An 18,580-nucleotide genomic window follows, 5' to 3' on the forward strand; every position below is an offset into this window, starting at 1 on the left:
CCACAGTAGTAAGTGGTCAATAGACAAGAAATCTTTACTTTATTTTGGTAATGTTGCATGAAAAATCACACTCCAAAAATATAAAAAAACACCATATAGATTCAACTTTTCCACAGAAGGGGAGAGGAATCTGACAACCTTCAAATGTAGGATTACAACATAGAGAGTTCGAAGTAGCTGTAGATGTGGGAGTATCAGATGTATCATATAACAATGCACTCATTCTCCATTTCGACCTTAAGTGGCCAAATATGGTGTAATTGGGTCCACATCATCCTTTAGACATGAGCCTCAAACTCAACATGGTCCACCATGGATGTTGTTGAGCACCTTATAAAGAATAGAGATCAAGTTTCAACTGCCCTATATAATCCCTGTTGAAATACTGGAGGTTGCATAAATCTTCAAGGAGTGCTCCGGAATGTATGTAATACCTGCTATATATTAGAAAATATTGTATATAAGGTTTTGTGAGACTACATTATGCATCTAAAAGAGAGCTGCAGAAGCCTTTTGCTTTGCCATGACGCAGATACATAAATAAACTGAGACTACCTCTAACAGGGATTTTCCTTAGCTGGAAGGTTAAAGGCTTCAGGAAACTTTGAAAATAAGTAAACTACTCAAATTACCAGAACACCAACGAAATATTAACTCAGTGTATTAATATTCTAACATGATTTGAGTTCAGCTCTCAATAAGTACCTACGTATTTAAGTAATGGACATAATTCAAATTTGCTTCTTTCTTCTACAAAATATAGTCATCCGCTTCTACTGATGTCGTAATATAGAATTTGATCATCTATAATTTGTCTACAACATCTTACTGAAATGAAACAGAAATATCAGATATCAAATTTAAATGCAGGAACTAATTATAAAGAAGTCATCTATTAACACCAGTACCCGATAATGGATAGCAACACTAATTCATGTATAATTGTCAACTAATGCATATTGCAAGTACCTCAAGTTACATTGCTTAGTTGTACCTCCATAATTGACTTTAGTTTTTGAAAAAAAAAAACCTCTTTCATTTAAAAAAAAAACATCAGATAGTATACCAAAGTGAGAAAATATAAACATTCATCAAATAAGAGAACAAAATGAAGAAGTTTGCAAGACTATCATGGACCTATATGGCTATAATAACCAAACTTTATGACTTGGATGGTGGATGACAAGTAAACACGTTTCGAAGAAAGTGCTGCTCACACAAAGATACCAAGATATGTAAGTTGTACTAAAAATTGACATAAAGAAAAGACATAAACACAAAGTATAATCAATTGAGAGAGTGCCAATAAACAACCTTTTGTGAACTTGTCTGACCAAAACCACAATTGGGGCACCAAATTCACAGATGACGTGAACAAAGAAAAATAAAATATATAGCCATCAGGTAAGCAGCAAAATCTTCTTGAGGTAGAGATGAATGGCAAGAAAAGATTACTAAAGCACACAAGATATAACTGGGATTATAAGGTTTGAAGTTCTTGTAGTTCAACGACAGTCAAAAAAACTGTTGGCAAATAAATTTCTCCTAAAAGGTTGCATAATCAACGGTAGCCATCTACTTATGCCCATATTCAAACCAACATGTTCTTCTTATTCTAATTGGAACAACAACATGGGTTTTATCGATTCAAAGACTCGTAGTATATGAAATCATTAACCATACCTTTCTCCTTGATAGCTATTTGCAGAGAATCAAATGTAATGATCCCGTCAGTTAACGGAAGTACCTCAAGCTTAACAGTAGCACTTGAACGTGCAGGAACACATCTAATTTAACCAGGCAAACAAAAAAAATTTGGTTACTAATATTCTTGACATATTCTAGGTCAGATGAATATAAAGCACAGATCACTACCCGAGAGGCACAGCGCTCTGTAACCATAGATGTGTACAGCTTGATGAATTACTCAATTTATTTTCCGCACTATCACTTTCTTTCTGAGAGTCAGTTGGGATTGGACTCAACCTTCGGATGCTTGTTGAATGTTTATCATAGGAGTTAATTGGGTTTGTTGGCGCTGAATTCAGAGATAGAACTGAAGGGGAAGAAGAATATGACTCTGGAGCAAGGACAGTTAAAGTAAGATCTTCAAATGTCAGATTTGTAGCTTCAAGGGTTAACACCTGAAACTCACAGGACCAAAAGTAATTAGGACATAGAGATTATAATATCTATTTATCTAGTCCATGAGAAAAAAGAGACAGTAATAGAAAGGAAGAATATAAGAACCTGAACAGGCAGTTGGGGAACTCTTGTATTTGGTCCAACAGTTTGTTTGTAGGGTTCAGATGCTACAGAGATCATAAGATCTCTGGCAACACAGGGTCGCCAATTTGTTGCCTGCTTGAAAAAGAGTTTTGATTCTATAGGAATAAAATGTAAATCTGAGTTAGAATACTTAATAGAAATTTCTAATGAAGCATTTCATGTTTCATCCTTCAAATGGTACCAGTGTAATTGCAGCGACATGATACTAGAACTGCATACTGATCTGCAACTGAAGAGACTCTTTTGTGTTCATTAACCCCTGATATCAAATGCATATTTGCACTTGCCTCATCACTCCTATTATCTCTATACATCACACCTGCTGGTTTAAGAATGAAAGAATGCTCCTCGCCCCTCCTGGATGAATAATTTCTTGTTATTAATAAAAAACCTTCTTGTCCTTCTACATGCAACAACTTAACCACCGCTTAAAGAGCCTAATTATTGGAATTGAAAGCTACTTCTTCAATCTTAAATGAAATTAAATGTTTATTTTTCCAATTACTTTAGTATTTTAATCTGTTCCCTGCCAGAACAAATACAGGGTATAACTTATAACTAGAAAGGCCTTGAATGCATTGCTTAAAAGACTTAATCAAAAGGTGAAAAGGCTCTTTAAATAGCGTAACAAATAATCAACAGTTCCACACATATAATCATGCTCACATGGATTTTCAAAAGAAACCAGAATTAAATTATGCTAATATATCTGAATGCAAATGAAGTTTTACAAATAAAATGGACGAAATAGGAATTACTTCATATAAGCATCGAAGCATGCTAATCTAAGTTGCCGCAGTATGAGATATTCTCTTTAACCAACATGCAAGTATATGAAGATCACTTCAAACAAATAATTTCTCAATGCAGAGAATTAATGCAGACTAATACTTAGATGGCAGAGTCCTTACTTTATACAAAATATTGTTATTTTTGGTTCAGTTTTATCAGTAAATTACCTTTTGCAAGCTGATTTAAAAGTTAACTTTTATATATCCTCAAAATGTTATCAACTTATTTATACAATATGCAAAAAAAAATCATTTTGGGGTCTTGTGCAAGTCCAAGAACTGGTTCGAAGCACTTCTCATGTGAGGAAAAACAATATCGGTAACAGTTTCTGCAGCAGAAGGTATAAGTTCCGGATGATGGGATTTGACATGTACCTGAGTGCAAGATTCGGCAAGCTGTGACCTTTCCCAGCCTCAATAGTGGCAATTGGTAGAGACAGAAGGGAACCTCCCTTTGATGCCTCCTCAAAGACAATAGTAATTGCATCCACGAAGATAACAATGTCTGCTACATGAGCTGGAGAAACATTCTGCAGGACAAGATATAAATGAAACACTGTTAAATCATTTTGTTATTTTTAATAGGGAAAAGAATAAAAAGTAGATAAATTTCACATCAGAAATATACTTTTATTTGAACACAGAGCAGATCCTCAGTGGTGCACCCTGCAGAAAATGAATGGATTTCTATTGGTTGAAGGATTTCAACCTTTCTCCGCCACCTCCTGCCAGGTAAATATATTCCTTCCAACCCACAGTGTACAGAATAGCGTTCTGGCTCCAGAGGCACACCTCTAAATGATAATGGCACATCATTTCCAGAATCAGGAGCCTTTGCCAGTTTCTCTGGTGAAAAGTGATTGAAGTCTTCAAGACCAAGCGCAGGTTTGGAGGTGGACGAATAAGAGCCAGTGGAGGGAGGTCCAGCATTTTGAGGCAATGAAGGCATGGAATAGCTTCTAAAGTGACCAAATGAGAAAGAAGCAGAGTATGATGCCTTGTGAGATATGCTTGAACTCAAAGGAGGTGATAGTGGACGGGGGGGCGGTAGAGTGCGATCTAAAGGGAGCAACCAACTAAGAAGATCCCGGCATGGATCCTCGTGACTTTGACCGAGCGAGTTGTTCAGGTTCTCGGAAACAGAATTGCCAGGTAGCAACTTCTCAAATTGAAGAACTTCAAGTACAGGATCTTTTATATTGCTGACTCCAATATTAACTTGTAAAAGAACCTGCATCCTTCCAACAGAGAACAGGTATGACTAATCAATTTCCATAAAGATATATGGTGGCTGCAAGCATCTTAATTCGCATAAATCATTAATATTTCGTATAGTCAGAACTCACTAGAAGTTACTTAATAAACCATAACCATGAAGCTTTGTCCCACTTAGAATTACCTATAAGGATGACCTGTAGACCTTACATTTTTAGGGGGCATGACCAAAAAGCAAATAAAATGAAGAACCAAGGATCGTATCTTTCCAAGACCATTTAAAAAGAAAATTACTAACTCGCATATTACGTAACCGTTGGGGTGAAAAAGGGTCAAATTAATTCCAGCCCAGCTAGATTCAGACCGGATTCGGATAAAATTTTTTTATTTGATCCGGATACAGATAAGATTTTTGAAATCGGATATAAATTTCGGATTCGAATATGGATATCAGAAATCCATTTACCCAATTTTGAATTATTTATTATTTTTAGTCTCATTTAAATAGTGAATATTGATATTATTACTAATGATGTGTTTTATAGTATTTGTAGAGATTAATTTTGCTAAATTTATATGTATTTGACATGCAAGAAATTTATTTCTTTTGAAACCCTTAATATTTTTATATTAATTGTCTCTAAATAAAATATCATAATTCGTTTAAAATTTGATCAATATCCATTTAAGATCCGATCCTCTATTCAAAAATTATCCGTATCCATTTAATCTGGATATGATTTTAAATTTTGCTATCCGTCTAATATTCGTATCTGAATCCATATCCAGACGAAAAATATGGATCCGGATGTGAGTTAAGCATTATCTGATATGTTTTCACCCCTATATATATGTCAATATGGATAGAGTGCCTCTCGGCACCCATTTAGGGTATTGTTTAGTGCCAATGCTAACTTTTACCTAATAATATTCTACGAGTAGAAGGTAAATGATTGCAGTGCGCTTCTCCTATACTCCCCTTGTCTTCCCTACTCTACTAATCTCTATCTCTCTTGTAGTGAGATCCTCCATCAGCACCTCTCCTTTCCATCCCTAAAGTTGCCCCCACAATCTCTAACTCTCTCTCCTCTCCCTCTCCCTCCTATCATATTACTCCTAGTACGAACCTTTGGAAATGATCTCTGCCTCTCATCATGGCAACTGTGAAACTCGGCATGAAAGTCCTTAGTTACAAGTTCCATCCTATGAGAAAGAATAAATTGTCTAATGAGATTCGCACTACAACTTCTCATGCAAACTATTAAACAACTAAAAAAATTAACAATTCAGAGAAGAGCATGCAGAAAATGAAGAATAATCTAATGCAACCCAATAAGCAAAAAATATTTTATAAGCTCTCTATAAGATACAGGGATGATGCATAAATACTAAAAAGTGCTTCATCCGTACCACTATATCACCATTGCACAAAGAATAGCATCTAAGAGAATCTCTTGCAACTCCACCAGAGGTATTGCCATCAAAAGATCCCTTATCAACAACAGCATTATAAGTATTATTACTTAAAGCCTTTTCACATCCTCCATCATTTCCTCCAGCCATCCCAAAAGCCACTGAAGATGATTCTACTGGGTTTCTTTTAGACCAAAGTGGTTCATCTGACTGGGCAATTCTGACAAAGAAATTTGAGTTTCTAAATCTTTCTAATATATCTTCTGTTTGCTGTTTATGGTCTTCCATACGAAGGAGAGACTCAGTCGCAGATATGTCCTGTCTCGGATCCATCTGACCATTACTTTCTGTACTCTGTTCAGCAGATTCTCTATATGTTCCATTGACGTCACCTTGCTCACTGATAGAATCAGATTTACTTGGTAAATTTTCCAACTGATTCTTTCCATTTTGACTGGATGTACCATTTTTAGACATCACCGCTGCTACCCTAAATGGAGTTATAATTTCCATATCCTTCTTCGACGCCGATAAACATACTACAATGTGAATCTGTTCACCTGAGAGAAGAGCAAAGCCAGATACCTAAGAAGTAATAATTAAAATGTAGAATCAGTTTAACAGGAAAACACAGGAGATGGATCTACCAGGAAAAATGAAAGAACGGTCCAGAGACTGTAACTGTAGTATATCTGACACATCATTCCAGTTGTCAGGAAGTTCTTCTGCAAGATCAAGGTAATGAACTATTATGTGTGAGATAATGATAACAATCAAATGAATCAGCAGTTATTTTGAACTGTATATATTTAGTCATTAACAAGTGAAATGTTCATTTAACAAGGATAAATTTATGACAAGAAAATCCATTAGAAAAAGCATTGTGCCTTCAAATTTTGGCAACAGTGCCTAAATTCAAGTCTGTCCAAGTTAATGGTGTGGCATTCTGCATAACTAAGTAGAGATATGGCTGACTGCTAAACAATTAAAGCAAGAATAAAGGCAGATGTCTGAGAGGACAAACTGTATGGAATTGTGATCCATCCTTCATCTTCAGTTACATCAGTATGGTTTCCTCCAGAAACTTGGTTTTCTGAAGTTGAAACTACTGCTGCCCCAGCACCACGGACTCTATTGCTTTCATTATCACCATCTTCACCTGAAGCAGATGATGGATATGGGTCTTCAGAAATAAGACCCTCCAATGTGGTAGCAGGTTTTTGTGTAACACCCTTATGAGGTCCAGCTTCGGGGATAGTGGGTAACTCTGGGACTACCGGTTGTCCGGAACGTAATAAAAAGTTCATTGGCAATCCCAATTTCCTGTAACATCACAACATTTTTGACAGAGAGAAAATTGTTTATTTGTGCATACTTACAGACCATAAGATTAAATTATAAGTTTCAATATCTCTGGCCTATGCATTAAACAATTTCACACAACTTAAAAATATAAGATTTTGAAATAAGAACCCAAAAAGACATTCAAACCAACACAGTCATGTTTCAAATCAGATTTCATCACATGAGCATCAGAGCATGTAAACAATGAATGAAAGGTTACTTAATTCAAATGCAGTTTTTGAGCCAAACCACATGGGGAAGGGAGCGCACTAACTTTAAACCCTAGAATTCATGGTAGGAACAGGTGGAAGATACGTGGTACAACCAAATAATACCAACTGCTCCTATGTGTTATTGATGAAATCCCAATTCCACAGATCCAACATTAAATCGACTGATCAGCGTTCATGCCACCTAGTAATTCGTTCCCGATTCCATCACTCATTGCCGTAACTACAAAGACGATAACCTTACACCTTGTTCCTTATCAAACATCTCACGAAAGAGTTCATCTAGCAGCAAATCTAAGCAGGAGACGCAAAACTCCCTATTAAATTGAAGTATAAGATTCTAATTTATACAAATGGAGGAACCAAACCATCTAACAGCAAAGAAAATATGGTTGACATAAAAATAACAACAGATCTAGTGTCCAAGAAAAGAGAAGATTAGATCACCAAAGATTTTGAGAGTACCTGATCCTTGGCAATCGCAACTTGGATCTTCAGAAATAATAGCAGCAATAGCAAGAGAGGAACGAGCTCGATCTACGAGGGCAACCGGTCCTTCTTGAGCTGCCTCACTTTGGGATTTTACGGTACATCCAAATGAGAGATCTCGAGGAAGAAGAGGACGGCAAAGCAGAGAGAGAGCGGGGTGGTTATCGGAGGATTACAACAATTTATCGATCAGAATACTGTGAGACCAGAGAAGCTGGAACTGAAGGCCGAAGGTAATTAGGCCTGAATCCTAGCTCAACTAAGGCATGGTAGTAGGCCCGGCCCATATTTTAGACTTAAAGTTTGTATCACGTTTATTTAATATTAATCATCTCAATTAATAGAAATAATCTTAAAATTTTGACTAACTTAGTAGATAGACAAAATTATCCCCATGTTCATTTAATATCTTTCCATCTTCTGGTGGCCTCTATGGACCTTTATATCAATTCTCTAAATATCGAACTCTAAAAGCAAACACTTAATTTCTTTAAAATCTACTTCTAATTATATAAGAGGAGAAAAACAAAAGGCATTTTTACCTATCTAAATAGTTAATCAACTTTTTAATAGACAAAAGGGATCTTTTTTTGTCTTTTTTTTTTTTGAGAGTGTGAAAGTAATATCGGGTGATATTTAAGGGTTCAAAATATAATTAACCCTTTTATATCATTGAATTTTTTTTATTTCCAACCCTGTATTATAAGTCTTGAAATGACATGATGAGCTCTCAGTCTCCCACTGAAAGTGGTTGTCTTGTGCTTGTGCACCCCTTTTTATCTTGAGCAAGCTATATGGCTTGTACTCGTAATCCATTTCAACTTGCTCTATTTGTTGTATTGATTTTGGCATATTATATGCTTTTTAACCCGCATTTTTAGTTAATTAGCATGCACTTTTCAAAAGAGAGGCAATATGTTAAGAGGTGGAGGTGCTTTCATTCATACCAAGAGGGTGTTTAATTGACTTTAAGAGAATACTGTGTCTCCTTTCTTTCAAAACAGTATCTACTTTATATTCAACTTCATTTAAGATTTGGTTTATCTGTTTAAAATTTAATTTGTACTAGATTCATATCACGTATTCTAAAAAACTACTATTCGTCTAATATTTATATTTTATATCTAAAGAGAAGTATTTATTTGCCGTTATTAATCTGTATACACTCAGTTTTCACCCTTATCTATTAACCCATGACATATTTTATGGGTTTGATTCTCACGTTTGAATGTTAGGATAATATTTAGTAAATTTTATGTCGGAGCGATATGCTTATTGTTAAAATCTATTGTGACGTATTTCTTAAGCTCCGTTTATTTTAGAAATAATTTTTTTTCTTATTATAGAACATGGTTTCTTGTTCTAAAATTATAACTAAATATCATAACAATCTTATTCTTAATTACAAATACTATTTATCAAAATTACATATTATACTATGCACTAACTAAATTATTAATTTAATATTATTATATATCCATCGACTTTCTTTATATCAGATCAAAAATTATTTACATTAATTTTATTAAGAATAAGATATTTTTTTCATCTATTTTATATTTTACATTATTTCAAAAATAATTATTATATAATCTGTATTCTTATTTAGAAATATAAGTAAACATAAGAATAGTTATTCATTAAATATTCCTATTTTAGAATTGACGACTAAACCTTTTATCTTAGTCTAAAATTAACTCATATACTTATTATTTATAAGAAAAGAAATAATAATAATATTATGATAACCCTTATAATTATTTATAGAAATTTTTTTTCACTTCCTAAACTATTGCCCTTTTTCATATGACTATTTAAATTTTTTTTTATATATGAACTATAAAAAATATCTCATTTGACTCCTTCCATTAAGGAGTTATTACGTATTAAAATAAAAACTTAGAGAGTTATTATAAAATATATTTTATATGACGGCGAAGATGAATTATCCTTATTCATATTTAAAACTTGCTTCCCAGCGAAATCCGTGCTCTAATATCGGATCCTTTCGGGCGAAGGAAACACCTCCTAATCATAACCACGTCTAGCGCACTTTCCTCACTATGCGGAATAGTCTATCCACCGTCCATTTCTCCATCAAGCATATCATCCTCCATATACTAAACTCGAACGGCTGACATCGCCCTAAGTGATGGGCAATGCGGACCCCACATCTCGCGTCCGTAGATAAACATCTGTGCGGACACAGGGGGCCGAGTCGCCTTCCTCAGTGAAGCAGGTATCAACACGGAGAAAGAGGTCGGTTTCGTTCGTCATTTCTCATCTCTTTTATCTCATCTCCTTATATTTATCATATATTGAAGAAAGATATTAAGATCTCTAACTGTCGTAAAGTCGACATCGATCTTAGCTTGAAAGTTTTTCCGATCCATAGGTGTCGAAGTCCCCATGTCGATGCTCGATGCTTTCTTCAATAAGGTTGCCTTCAGGGGTGCTAAATGGTAAATCTCGGTCCTAAATTTTTGTATTATACTCCAAATCTTTGAGTCTTGATTCGATTTATCCTGTTTATTTTTTGGAAGATACTAATGTTAGCTGCTGATTTATTAATTTGTGGGATCCGAGTAGTAGATTTCTGACTTTTGATGGCTTGGAGAATTTAGAATAGAATCTAATTTTGTTTGTTTTCTCAGCAAAACGCTGCTGAAGTTGACGATTCCGAGAATAAAATTGTTGCGGAATCGGAGGGAGATCCAGCTGAAGCAGATGCGCAAGGAAATCGCCAAGCTTCTCGAGAATGGCCAGGAGGCAACTGCTCGGATTCGGGTATGATGCATTATTTCTGTAACTGTGTAAAATATATTATTGATTTATTCTGATTTTTTTCTATCACCTATGGATTGCTGTGGATCCGGAGGACCCTTAAATCCAAAGATCATGTAGCTCTTGTAGTTACAAGAGAGTGTTGATAGTGGGTATATTGCTTGCAGGTGGAGCATATCATTCGGGAAGAGAACATGATGGCGGCACAGGAGATTCTTGAGTTGTTTTGTGAACTTGTCTCAGTTCGCCTTCCCATTATTGAAACACAAAGGTTGTCTAACTATACTATTTGTTCTCCTCATTATATATCATATCTGCTGATGGTTTTCGGAAATGCTCATCTTGGAGTTGTAAAACTAATATGCGATCAAGACGAGAATATTGATGAGTGGGGACTGACTGACAAGATAGAATGCTAGATGGCTGTATCTGACAAGTTATGGGCAATTATAAGTTAGGAGGGCATAAGTTGAGGTGGTTTGGACATGTCCAACCTATCACCAGTATGAAGGATGAAGTTTGTTCGAGTATTATGTTCCATGAGAGAGAGAGAGAGAGAGAGAGAGAGAGAGAGAGAGAGAGAGAGAGAGAGAGAGAGAGAGAGAGAGAGAGAGAGATCAAAACTACCATGAAGTATATGAAGACATTGTTGCACTTGATTTGACAGAACATATTAGGCTAAAAGAATGGAGGAAATTGATCTATATAGTTGATCCCAGATGGTTGGAACCAAATACTTGATCATTATTATCAGTATTCCTTTTTGAGTTAGCTATTGCTATTTCTTGATGTGTTGCTTCTTTTCAGGCATCATCGAAGTTACTAGGGAAAAAAAAATTGTTTGCCGAGAGACATTTTCACATATTGAATGATAAAGTTAGTTCTATTTTGTGGCTAAACAAAGGTCCCATTTTTAGTGGCATAAAAACTGCTTAATTTTTCTAAGTTGTGCTACCGAATGCTAGAGATATAAGAATGTCAATAAGACAAATGAATTGGGATTTCGTATAGGCTGTACTCGCACGGGTCAGTTCCGGTGAGCCGCTGAGTGCGCACCAACGAATAAGGCATGCACATTCAATGGTTCTGATCTCGTCCCTTACATCCAACAACTCATGATATTCGTATTAGAGCGCGATTAAAACTGTTGGATGTGCACAACTTATGCGTTGCCACATATCTGAAGGTTGCCTATATTGACCTACACGACGTCAGCCAAACCAAAATCGAGCTCTAAGGCACACAGTGTTAATCTTGGACATGTTGTAGTATATGTAGATGTATAATGTAGTCATTATTATGCATACCATGTAACGACATTTGAAAATGTTAAGCTATCCAAGTCTAACGTAGATTCTATTTAATTTTGGATTTTACCATATTTGAAAGTGAATGTGTAAAAACTGTAGCATAATTGGAGGGAACGATAATATTACAACTATGAAGGATAGTTATTGCTACCTCAATTGTGTCATTTAACTTTACATGCTATGTCAATTACCTGAGGGGCAACCTAGCATATTCCTCAAGTTGGAAATAGTCTAACACATATAGGCATTGTGGTTATTTCTCAAAAAGTGGTTTATTGTAGGCTTTAATAGGTAAAGAGAGGTCGTAAATAAGCATATTCTAGTGGTAAAAGTGTGGAAGTTGTCAATAGGTCTCATCTTATGCTCATAAGGCTATAGATCTAATTATCTTGTTATTTGATAATGATGGCCTACTGTTTCAGGGAGTGCCCTCTCGACCTTAAAGAAGCAATTTCTAGTATTTGTTTTGCTGCACCTAGGTGTGCGGATCTGCCTGAACTACAGCAAGTTCAGATGTTATTTGCTGCCAAATATGGCAAAGAATTTGTTGCAGCTGCCACTGAACTTATGCCAGATTGTGGGGTCAATCGCCAGGTTATATGAACTCTCAATTATTAGTGATTTAATTCAAATCCAGCATCCCAGGCAGACCGCTTTTTACCATGAGAAGTCTATTATATATGCAGATAATTGAACTATTGTCAATTCGTGCACCTTCTGTGGAAACAAAACTGAAGTTGCTGAAGGAGATTGCTGAAGAGCATGAGTTAGATTGGGACCCGGCAGCCTCAGAGACAGAATTTTTTAAACCTCATGAAGATTTATTGGTAAGTTTGGAGTTATTATGTCATATTGAGTAGACAGAATTTCTTAAAAATCATGAAGATTTGTTGGTAAGTTTGGAGTTATTACAATGACTGATAAATTAAGTCTCTTCAGAATGGACCAAACCACTTCACTGATGGTTCTATGTTGCCTCTTCCCAAAGAGAAACACGAAGAAGAATTAGTGCGCAGCCCTGCAGACGAATCTCATGAAGAACCTGATTCAGATGCAGGCTTTGATTCCTTAGATTTGCCTGAAGTTCCTAAAGTTTCTGTCCGATCAAATCCTGACATTCAAACAGCTCCAGAAATTGGTCCCCATGTCTCAAAATCTGATCAACCAGAAAAAGAGATCACAAGTTTTCCTTCTGTCAAAGCTGATGTAAACAATCCTGATCCACCAATTTCTTTTCCCTATAATGCCTCTATTGCTGCTACTGAAAACAGACAGTTCATCCCATTTATGTCACCCCCATCCTTCTCTTCTCCTTCAGTGAAGCAAAGTGAGCCAGATCCCTTACCCACAGTATTCTCTTCTGCTTCAGCAAAGCAAAGTGAGCCAGAAATTGCACTGGCATCATCTTCTTCTGTTTCAATGCCATCAATGCAAAGCGAACCTGCTGCTTTCATTCCATCATTTCCTTCAGATTCAGTATCCCCCAAACTAAAAGGACAAGATTCATCACTTTCTCAAACCAAGGGTGTTTCCAATGTGGGCTTGCAAGATGTATTGGTTGCTGCACAGGCAGCTGCTGAGAGTGCTGAAAGAGCTGCTGCAGCTGCACGTGCTGCTGCAAATCTTGCACATATTAGAATCTCAGACCTTGTAGCACTGGGGAGCACTGTGAACTCTGCCAGCCACGATATCGAGTTCCAGGAGAATTCTCATGATACAAGGATGGTAGACAAGCCAGTGTTTGACCAACAAGATTCATTTTCCTATAGGGACACAAGTGGAGTTTATAATCCTCAATGGACATCAGATTCTCCGACTCTCTCTTTGCAGGAAGTGCCTACAGTGGACAATTCACCTAGTCCAAAGGAGCAAATGCCAGAGGATCGCCCTTCTCATGTGCCTCAGCGGTTAGCTTCTTTGGAGGATGATCCATATTTCTCATATCCCAACCTTTTCACAACCCCAGAGTCGAACACTGTTATGGGTCTTCACCCGTCAGGTGAAGCTCCACGGTCTTAATTTGCTGTTTGGTGTTTGGAATGGCATCATGTTTTCTCATGCTTTGTGTTGAGCGGTTCTAGCCTGGCTTAAGATATTCAGGAGTGTAATCAATAAAAAATAAATTCAGTTGTCGTTTATGTATTTATGTTCGTAGACGAGTCATATATATAGTCTGTAAATTTCTGGTTCTTGCAGTTGGATAGCTGGATCTTTCCCTCTCCAAATAACGTAGTTGAGTGCACAGTTTAAACACTCTAGTGAAGTATTTTACTTTCCCTGAATCATTTGCATGTATATCTCATGTTCTTACACAATAAAGATCTAAAATAAATTAACTCAAGTCTTCTGGAGAAAAGAGAAAGCTATGATTCTTCCATCTTCAAGAAAGTGTTCGTGGAAGCATGCAATCTCTCTGGCCCTCTCTGCAGGGAAGTGAGAGCAGACAAAAGCAAACCAGCTCAGGTATCAATTTCAAGTGCAAATTTCGAAGGTTAATATAAGCATTCAATAGTTTAAAACCATATACCATATTAGAGGTACCACTGTTTATACAACTCAACGTAGCAGGACTTAAAACCGAGATTGTTGAAATGTGCATTTTCCCAATAACAGTGTTCACGATCGAGTCATAACTCTCTCTCTCATAATTCCCGTTTTGTCACACGAAAGACAAAAGTCAGGAAGATTTTGCCTGTTTGGTCAAAGAATATAAAGGATTAATAGCACAAGTAGGGTACTCTGATAGCTGAACTGTATCCATTTACTTGTAGCTGTTACCCTCAAAGGATTGTGCAGCCCCGGAAGCCCGTCAAAGCTCCCGGAAGTGATGCATGGATCTTTCACGACTTATCAGCCTTTAATGAAAGACAAAAGCTTATCGAATTTGCTCTTACGATCTCAATTCTCTGCAATAGGCAATCATATTGGAGGCTTGAACGGTGTTGATACTTGATGCAATATTGCAGGACGACGTCTCATGACTCATGTTATATGCCTGTACCATCAGTATAGAGTTGAAATCTCTGTGTTCACATAGGTGACGGAACTACTATCTCTGAAACAGCTGGTTCATCATCTGGGACTTCGTTAGGAGTGCAAATCTGGAAGCTTCCATCCAAACTGTTTGAGTTTTGATCCAGAATACAGCTGTGGTTTTTCTCTGCATCTATACGTGATTCAGTGACTGGGAAAAGTGAGTTTCCTTCTGTGTTCTGGTGGGTGCTACTATTGTAGTTCTTTCCCCTCCACACGACTATTTGCTCCTTGTCAAAAGTCACAAGTACGCAAGGAACCAGATCCTGTATTTTTAATGCAGCAAAAAGTTAAATCAGATTTTACAATTAATACAAGCAGAGATACAACACAACTATTTGCTCCTTGTCAAAAGTCACAAGTACGCAAGGAACCAGATCCTGTATTTTTAATGTAGCAAATGTTAATCAGATTTTACAACTAGTACAAGCAGAGATACATCACATGAAAACACAAGCCAAATATGCATGCTGTGTTTGCTGTTATATCATAAGGAAGAAACTTATTATTTTTTATCACATGAAAAATAGTGTAATTTATTAAACAAGGTAGAAGCTTATCCTAATTTCAGACAATATAAAAGTATAAAGTCAAAACATATCTTTCAAATAAAAAAAGGATCTTGTCATATTGCACTATACTGATATATCAAAAACCAATATAAGTAAACAAATCATGTCAATCTTGTCTGGTGATATTTTATAACCTTCTTTTACCGGTACGAGAAAATTTGTTCTCGTGAAATTAACTGGAATGTCGATAAAATATTGTGTTTTCATACATAAGGAAGCAATTTCTGAGGCAGATAGTTTTTGTTATCAGGGTTCAGGCCCAGTTTTATGGGAAAAATACTTTCCCACTCATTATTCTACTAAACACCTTTTGGCTTGTCAGGCAGTTCATCTGAATGAATAGTTTAGACTAAAATATAGTAGCAAATTTTTGATAAAGGAGCATGACAGCTAAAATGGAAAAAAATTGTATGTTGTATCTCTACTTACAAAAGATTTCTGAAGACTTTAACTCAACCTAATATTTTTTTTCCCTTTCACCCTAAAGTTTGAATAAGATAGAAGAGGAAACACTGACTAACCGTCTGCTAATATAATATATAATACACTTACCCTGAGCTTAACCCCTATCTTCTTATAGTCGCTTTCTGGCAGTCCTTTGCAGTCTATGCGAACCAATTCGTCAGTTAGAAAAGCATCACGAACCATTGGTATCAGACTGGCATAATACCCATTCTTGGCTGCCAAAGAGAGCAAGTGGTGAACCATTTATATTGTGAATATTTTAAAAATTTTAGAGTTGGAATGAGTATTACCAAGCTTTGTCAAGACAGGAACTGTGAGGCCTTTCTTCCTCATTTCTTTTGTCTCCTCAATTGTTAGGCTATCAATAACTGTCTTGATCAACCTTGGATATATCGGTTCATGAGGTTTCCACAACATTAGTGGAATAACAGGTCTTTTCTTGGGATTGTAATGCCTTCCTCTGTACAATATGATCTGACCACCATGCCTGTGAATGATTAGACCACCAGTCTTCTCCTGAAAGTACGTGTCAAATTTATTTATAAGGTATGCGCCATGATAAAACTTAATTGGGAGCATGAGAAGACAGCCAGCTGAAATTATATAGATCAAAGTGAACACGTTTTGCATAATGAACTAATAAAGTTTTGCCTAATGAATAGAATATAGAAGAACAGATGGAAAGTGAACTACCTCAAGCTGGGTGCAGACATTTTGCATATCAACAGTTGGCACACCAAGACACTTTATTCTAACAGCCTCAGCATTCTTCCAGTTATTATGAATGTCATTCAACATATTGTGTGTGAGGCCATCTCTCCCTGAAAAAAGAACAGAACAGTTGTTACTGCAAATCTCCAATAGCTTCAATAAGAATGATTACACAAGGATAAAAAAGAAAGAAAGAAAGAAAGAAAAAAAAAAGACTTTCACCTAGAAATATCTGTAGACAGTGGTATGATACACACCCAACTAGATTAGCAGCAAGTCCATACTCATTATCGGGAATCAAAAGCTGATACGGTTTCTAACATAATAAGCGGTTTAGCACTTCCGACAAGTCCAAGAATGAAGTTCACAAAGATGTTAACAACTACCAACATTTCACCTAGAAATATCCAAAAAAGCAATTGCTTACAATAAAATCAGATCCAGTCAATATGGATCCTAATTCAGTCCAAGAAGATGTGGAACGAGGAGAGATTATCAACCAGCTCCTAGAAGTTCACTACAACTGCAATCTATCCACGGAACATGCTTGCAACTAAAAATCATCCACAATTAGAACTTCTAGTTAGCATAGGTGGCACTTTACTAACTGCCCCAACTAAGAGAGTGCTCCTATTGACAGGAATTAAGTAGATTACAGAATCCATCCTGAAAATATAAACTTCAGTAAACTCATTATTAGAATATCATATCCCCAATCTATATAGATATTAATGAAACCAAACATATTAATCAACTTATTAAATTATTTTCGCCACACCGCCATATGGTAAGCCCTTGGAGTTGTTGACATGTAGTAAACAAGCTCAGGCAGATTACAAGTCTTACAATTCCACTAGCCGCATTTCTCTTTCTAAACCCAAAGCTCCCATACATATTGGGCAGCACAAGTAGTCCTCTCAAGTAACAAATGAAAAACAAGTCAAAAGTTCGGTTCTATTATAATCGGCCTACAGATTAAGATTGATCTGAATGAAGGAGAATATGACAGAATAAAAGATACCCAGATTAACTTGTCGTTTGGTCCGATTCCTTTGGCATTTCTCGATAAGAAATGCTCTCTCCGCCGGCGTCAACGGCTCCCCAAGTATCTTTTCCCTCAACTTCTTCGCCTTTTCTAAATCCACGGCTGCCGCGCTTGGGTCATCTCCATCCACGGATCTCAGCGTGGGATCAACGGCGGGAGCACACAGCCCAGTCCAAGGCCGGTCGACTCGACCCGGCCCGAAGGGTGAATACTTAGGCTCGCGGAGCCCAATGGGTTTCACGTTCGGGTTGCTCTCAGTGTAGCTGAACCGGAAGTCGAAGGGGACGTCGGAGTGGAGCAGCTTCTGGCCGGAGAGATCGAGGGATGAGGGTGGCCGATAGGGTGGCTTTTTCTTCTTCTTTCTGGTCTTATCGGCGGGGGACGAGTCGCCGGAGCTACGGTTAGGGTTCTGGGGGAGGGGGGAAGGAGGAGGAACGAAGCCGTAGCGTTCGCGTAAGCGGGAGAAGAGGGGGTGAGAGGAGGATAGGAAGCGGAGGGAGAGGAGGACGGAGGCTAGGGTTTTCTTTTGGTGGGAGAGTAGTTCGAAGACCATCAGGGGGTGGAAAGAATCTGCGTTCGTGTTCGCCGGCAGTAACTCCGGGCTGCGGCGCAGTGGAGACTTTGGTTACGGAACGGCCGAACAGGTTTAATATGACCAAAGGCTTTTACGGGGGGCTACATAAATACCCCTGCATTTAGATTGATATTACCGCGTACCACCAAAATAAAATTAGAAATAAAAGAAGGATAATTCCAATCTCGCCTATGAACTATCGTCCATTTTCACAATAACCTTCTAAACTTTTTTAGTATACTAAGACCTAAACTATCAAAAAGATCTCATGTAATATAATGTGATATAGATAATTAATTTTATTATTTTTTATGG

At 36.9% G+C, this 18,580-nt stretch overlaps 3 protein-coding genes across 6 annotated transcripts; 1 reads left to right on the forward strand and 2 right to left on the reverse strand.

Moving 5' to 3' along the window:
* Positions 1-9: 9 nt before the first annotated feature.
* Positions 10-8,002, reverse strand: LOC140784895 (uncharacterized). 2 transcript variants are annotated; one of them, XM_073132511.1, is made up of 11 exons: positions 7,748-8,002; positions 6,733-7,031; positions 6,356-6,433; positions 5,706-6,268; positions 3,709-4,311; positions 3,456-3,610; positions 2,471-2,646; positions 2,251-2,384; positions 1,876-2,144; positions 1,684-1,787; positions 10-434 (listed from the first exon to the last, which is right to left on the reverse strand). In XM_073132511.1, exons 2-11 carry the CDS (start codon positions 7,013-7,015, stop codon positions 364-366), a joined length of 2,436 nt encoding a protein of 811 aa, XP_072988612.1. In that variant the 5' UTR covers positions 7,016-7,031; positions 7,748-8,002; the 3' UTR covers positions 10-363. The 2 variants fall into 2 exon arrangements, with proteins under 2 accessions (XP_072988612.1, XP_072988605.1); XM_073132504.1 differs by having other exon boundaries at positions 10-437.
* Positions 8,003-9,922: 1,920 nt separating this feature from the next.
* Positions 9,923-14,060, forward strand: LOC140782804 (uncharacterized). Of its 2 annotated transcripts, XM_073129596.1 has the most exons (7): positions 9,923-10,030; positions 10,167-10,233; positions 10,426-10,558; positions 10,723-10,826; positions 12,288-12,459; positions 12,552-12,692; positions 12,805-14,060. In XM_073129596.1, exons 2-7 carry the CDS (start codon positions 10,181-10,183, stop codon positions 13,882-13,884), a joined length of 1,683 nt encoding a protein of 560 aa, XP_072985697.1. In that variant the 5' UTR covers positions 9,923-10,030; positions 10,167-10,180; the 3' UTR covers positions 13,885-14,060. The 2 variants fall into 2 exon arrangements, with proteins under 2 accessions (XP_072985697.1, XP_072985689.1); XM_073129588.1 differs by lacking the exon at positions 9,923-10,030 and having other exon boundaries at positions 10,041-10,233.
* A 275-nt stretch (positions 14,061-14,335) lies between these two features.
* LOC140782816 (CRS2-associated factor 1, mitochondrial-like) lies at positions 14,336-18,344 on the reverse strand. 2 transcript variants are annotated; one of them, XM_073129608.1, is made up of 5 exons: positions 17,668-18,344; positions 16,629-16,756; positions 16,226-16,451; positions 16,023-16,150; positions 14,336-15,164 (listed from the first exon to the last, which is right to left on the reverse strand). In XM_073129608.1, the coding sequence occupies exons 1-5, from the start codon at positions 18,242-18,244 to the stop codon at positions 14,895-14,897; spliced, it is 1,329 nt and encodes a 442-aa protein (XP_072985709.1). In that variant the 5' UTR covers positions 18,245-18,344; the 3' UTR covers positions 14,336-14,894. The 2 variants fall into 2 exon arrangements, with proteins under 2 accessions (XP_072985709.1, XP_072985720.1); XM_073129619.1 differs by lacking the exon at positions 14,336-15,164 and adding an exon at positions 15,186-15,278 and having other exon boundaries at positions 17,668-18,338.
* Positions 18,345-18,580: the final 236 nt, after the last annotated feature.

This window comes from Typha latifolia, chromosome 1, assembly GCF_019914945.1.
Source record: "Typha latifolia isolate L0001 chromosome 1, TyphaL0001v2, whole genome shotgun sequence".
NCBI lineage: Eukaryota > Viridiplantae > Streptophyta > Magnoliopsida > Poales > Typhaceae > Typha > Typha latifolia.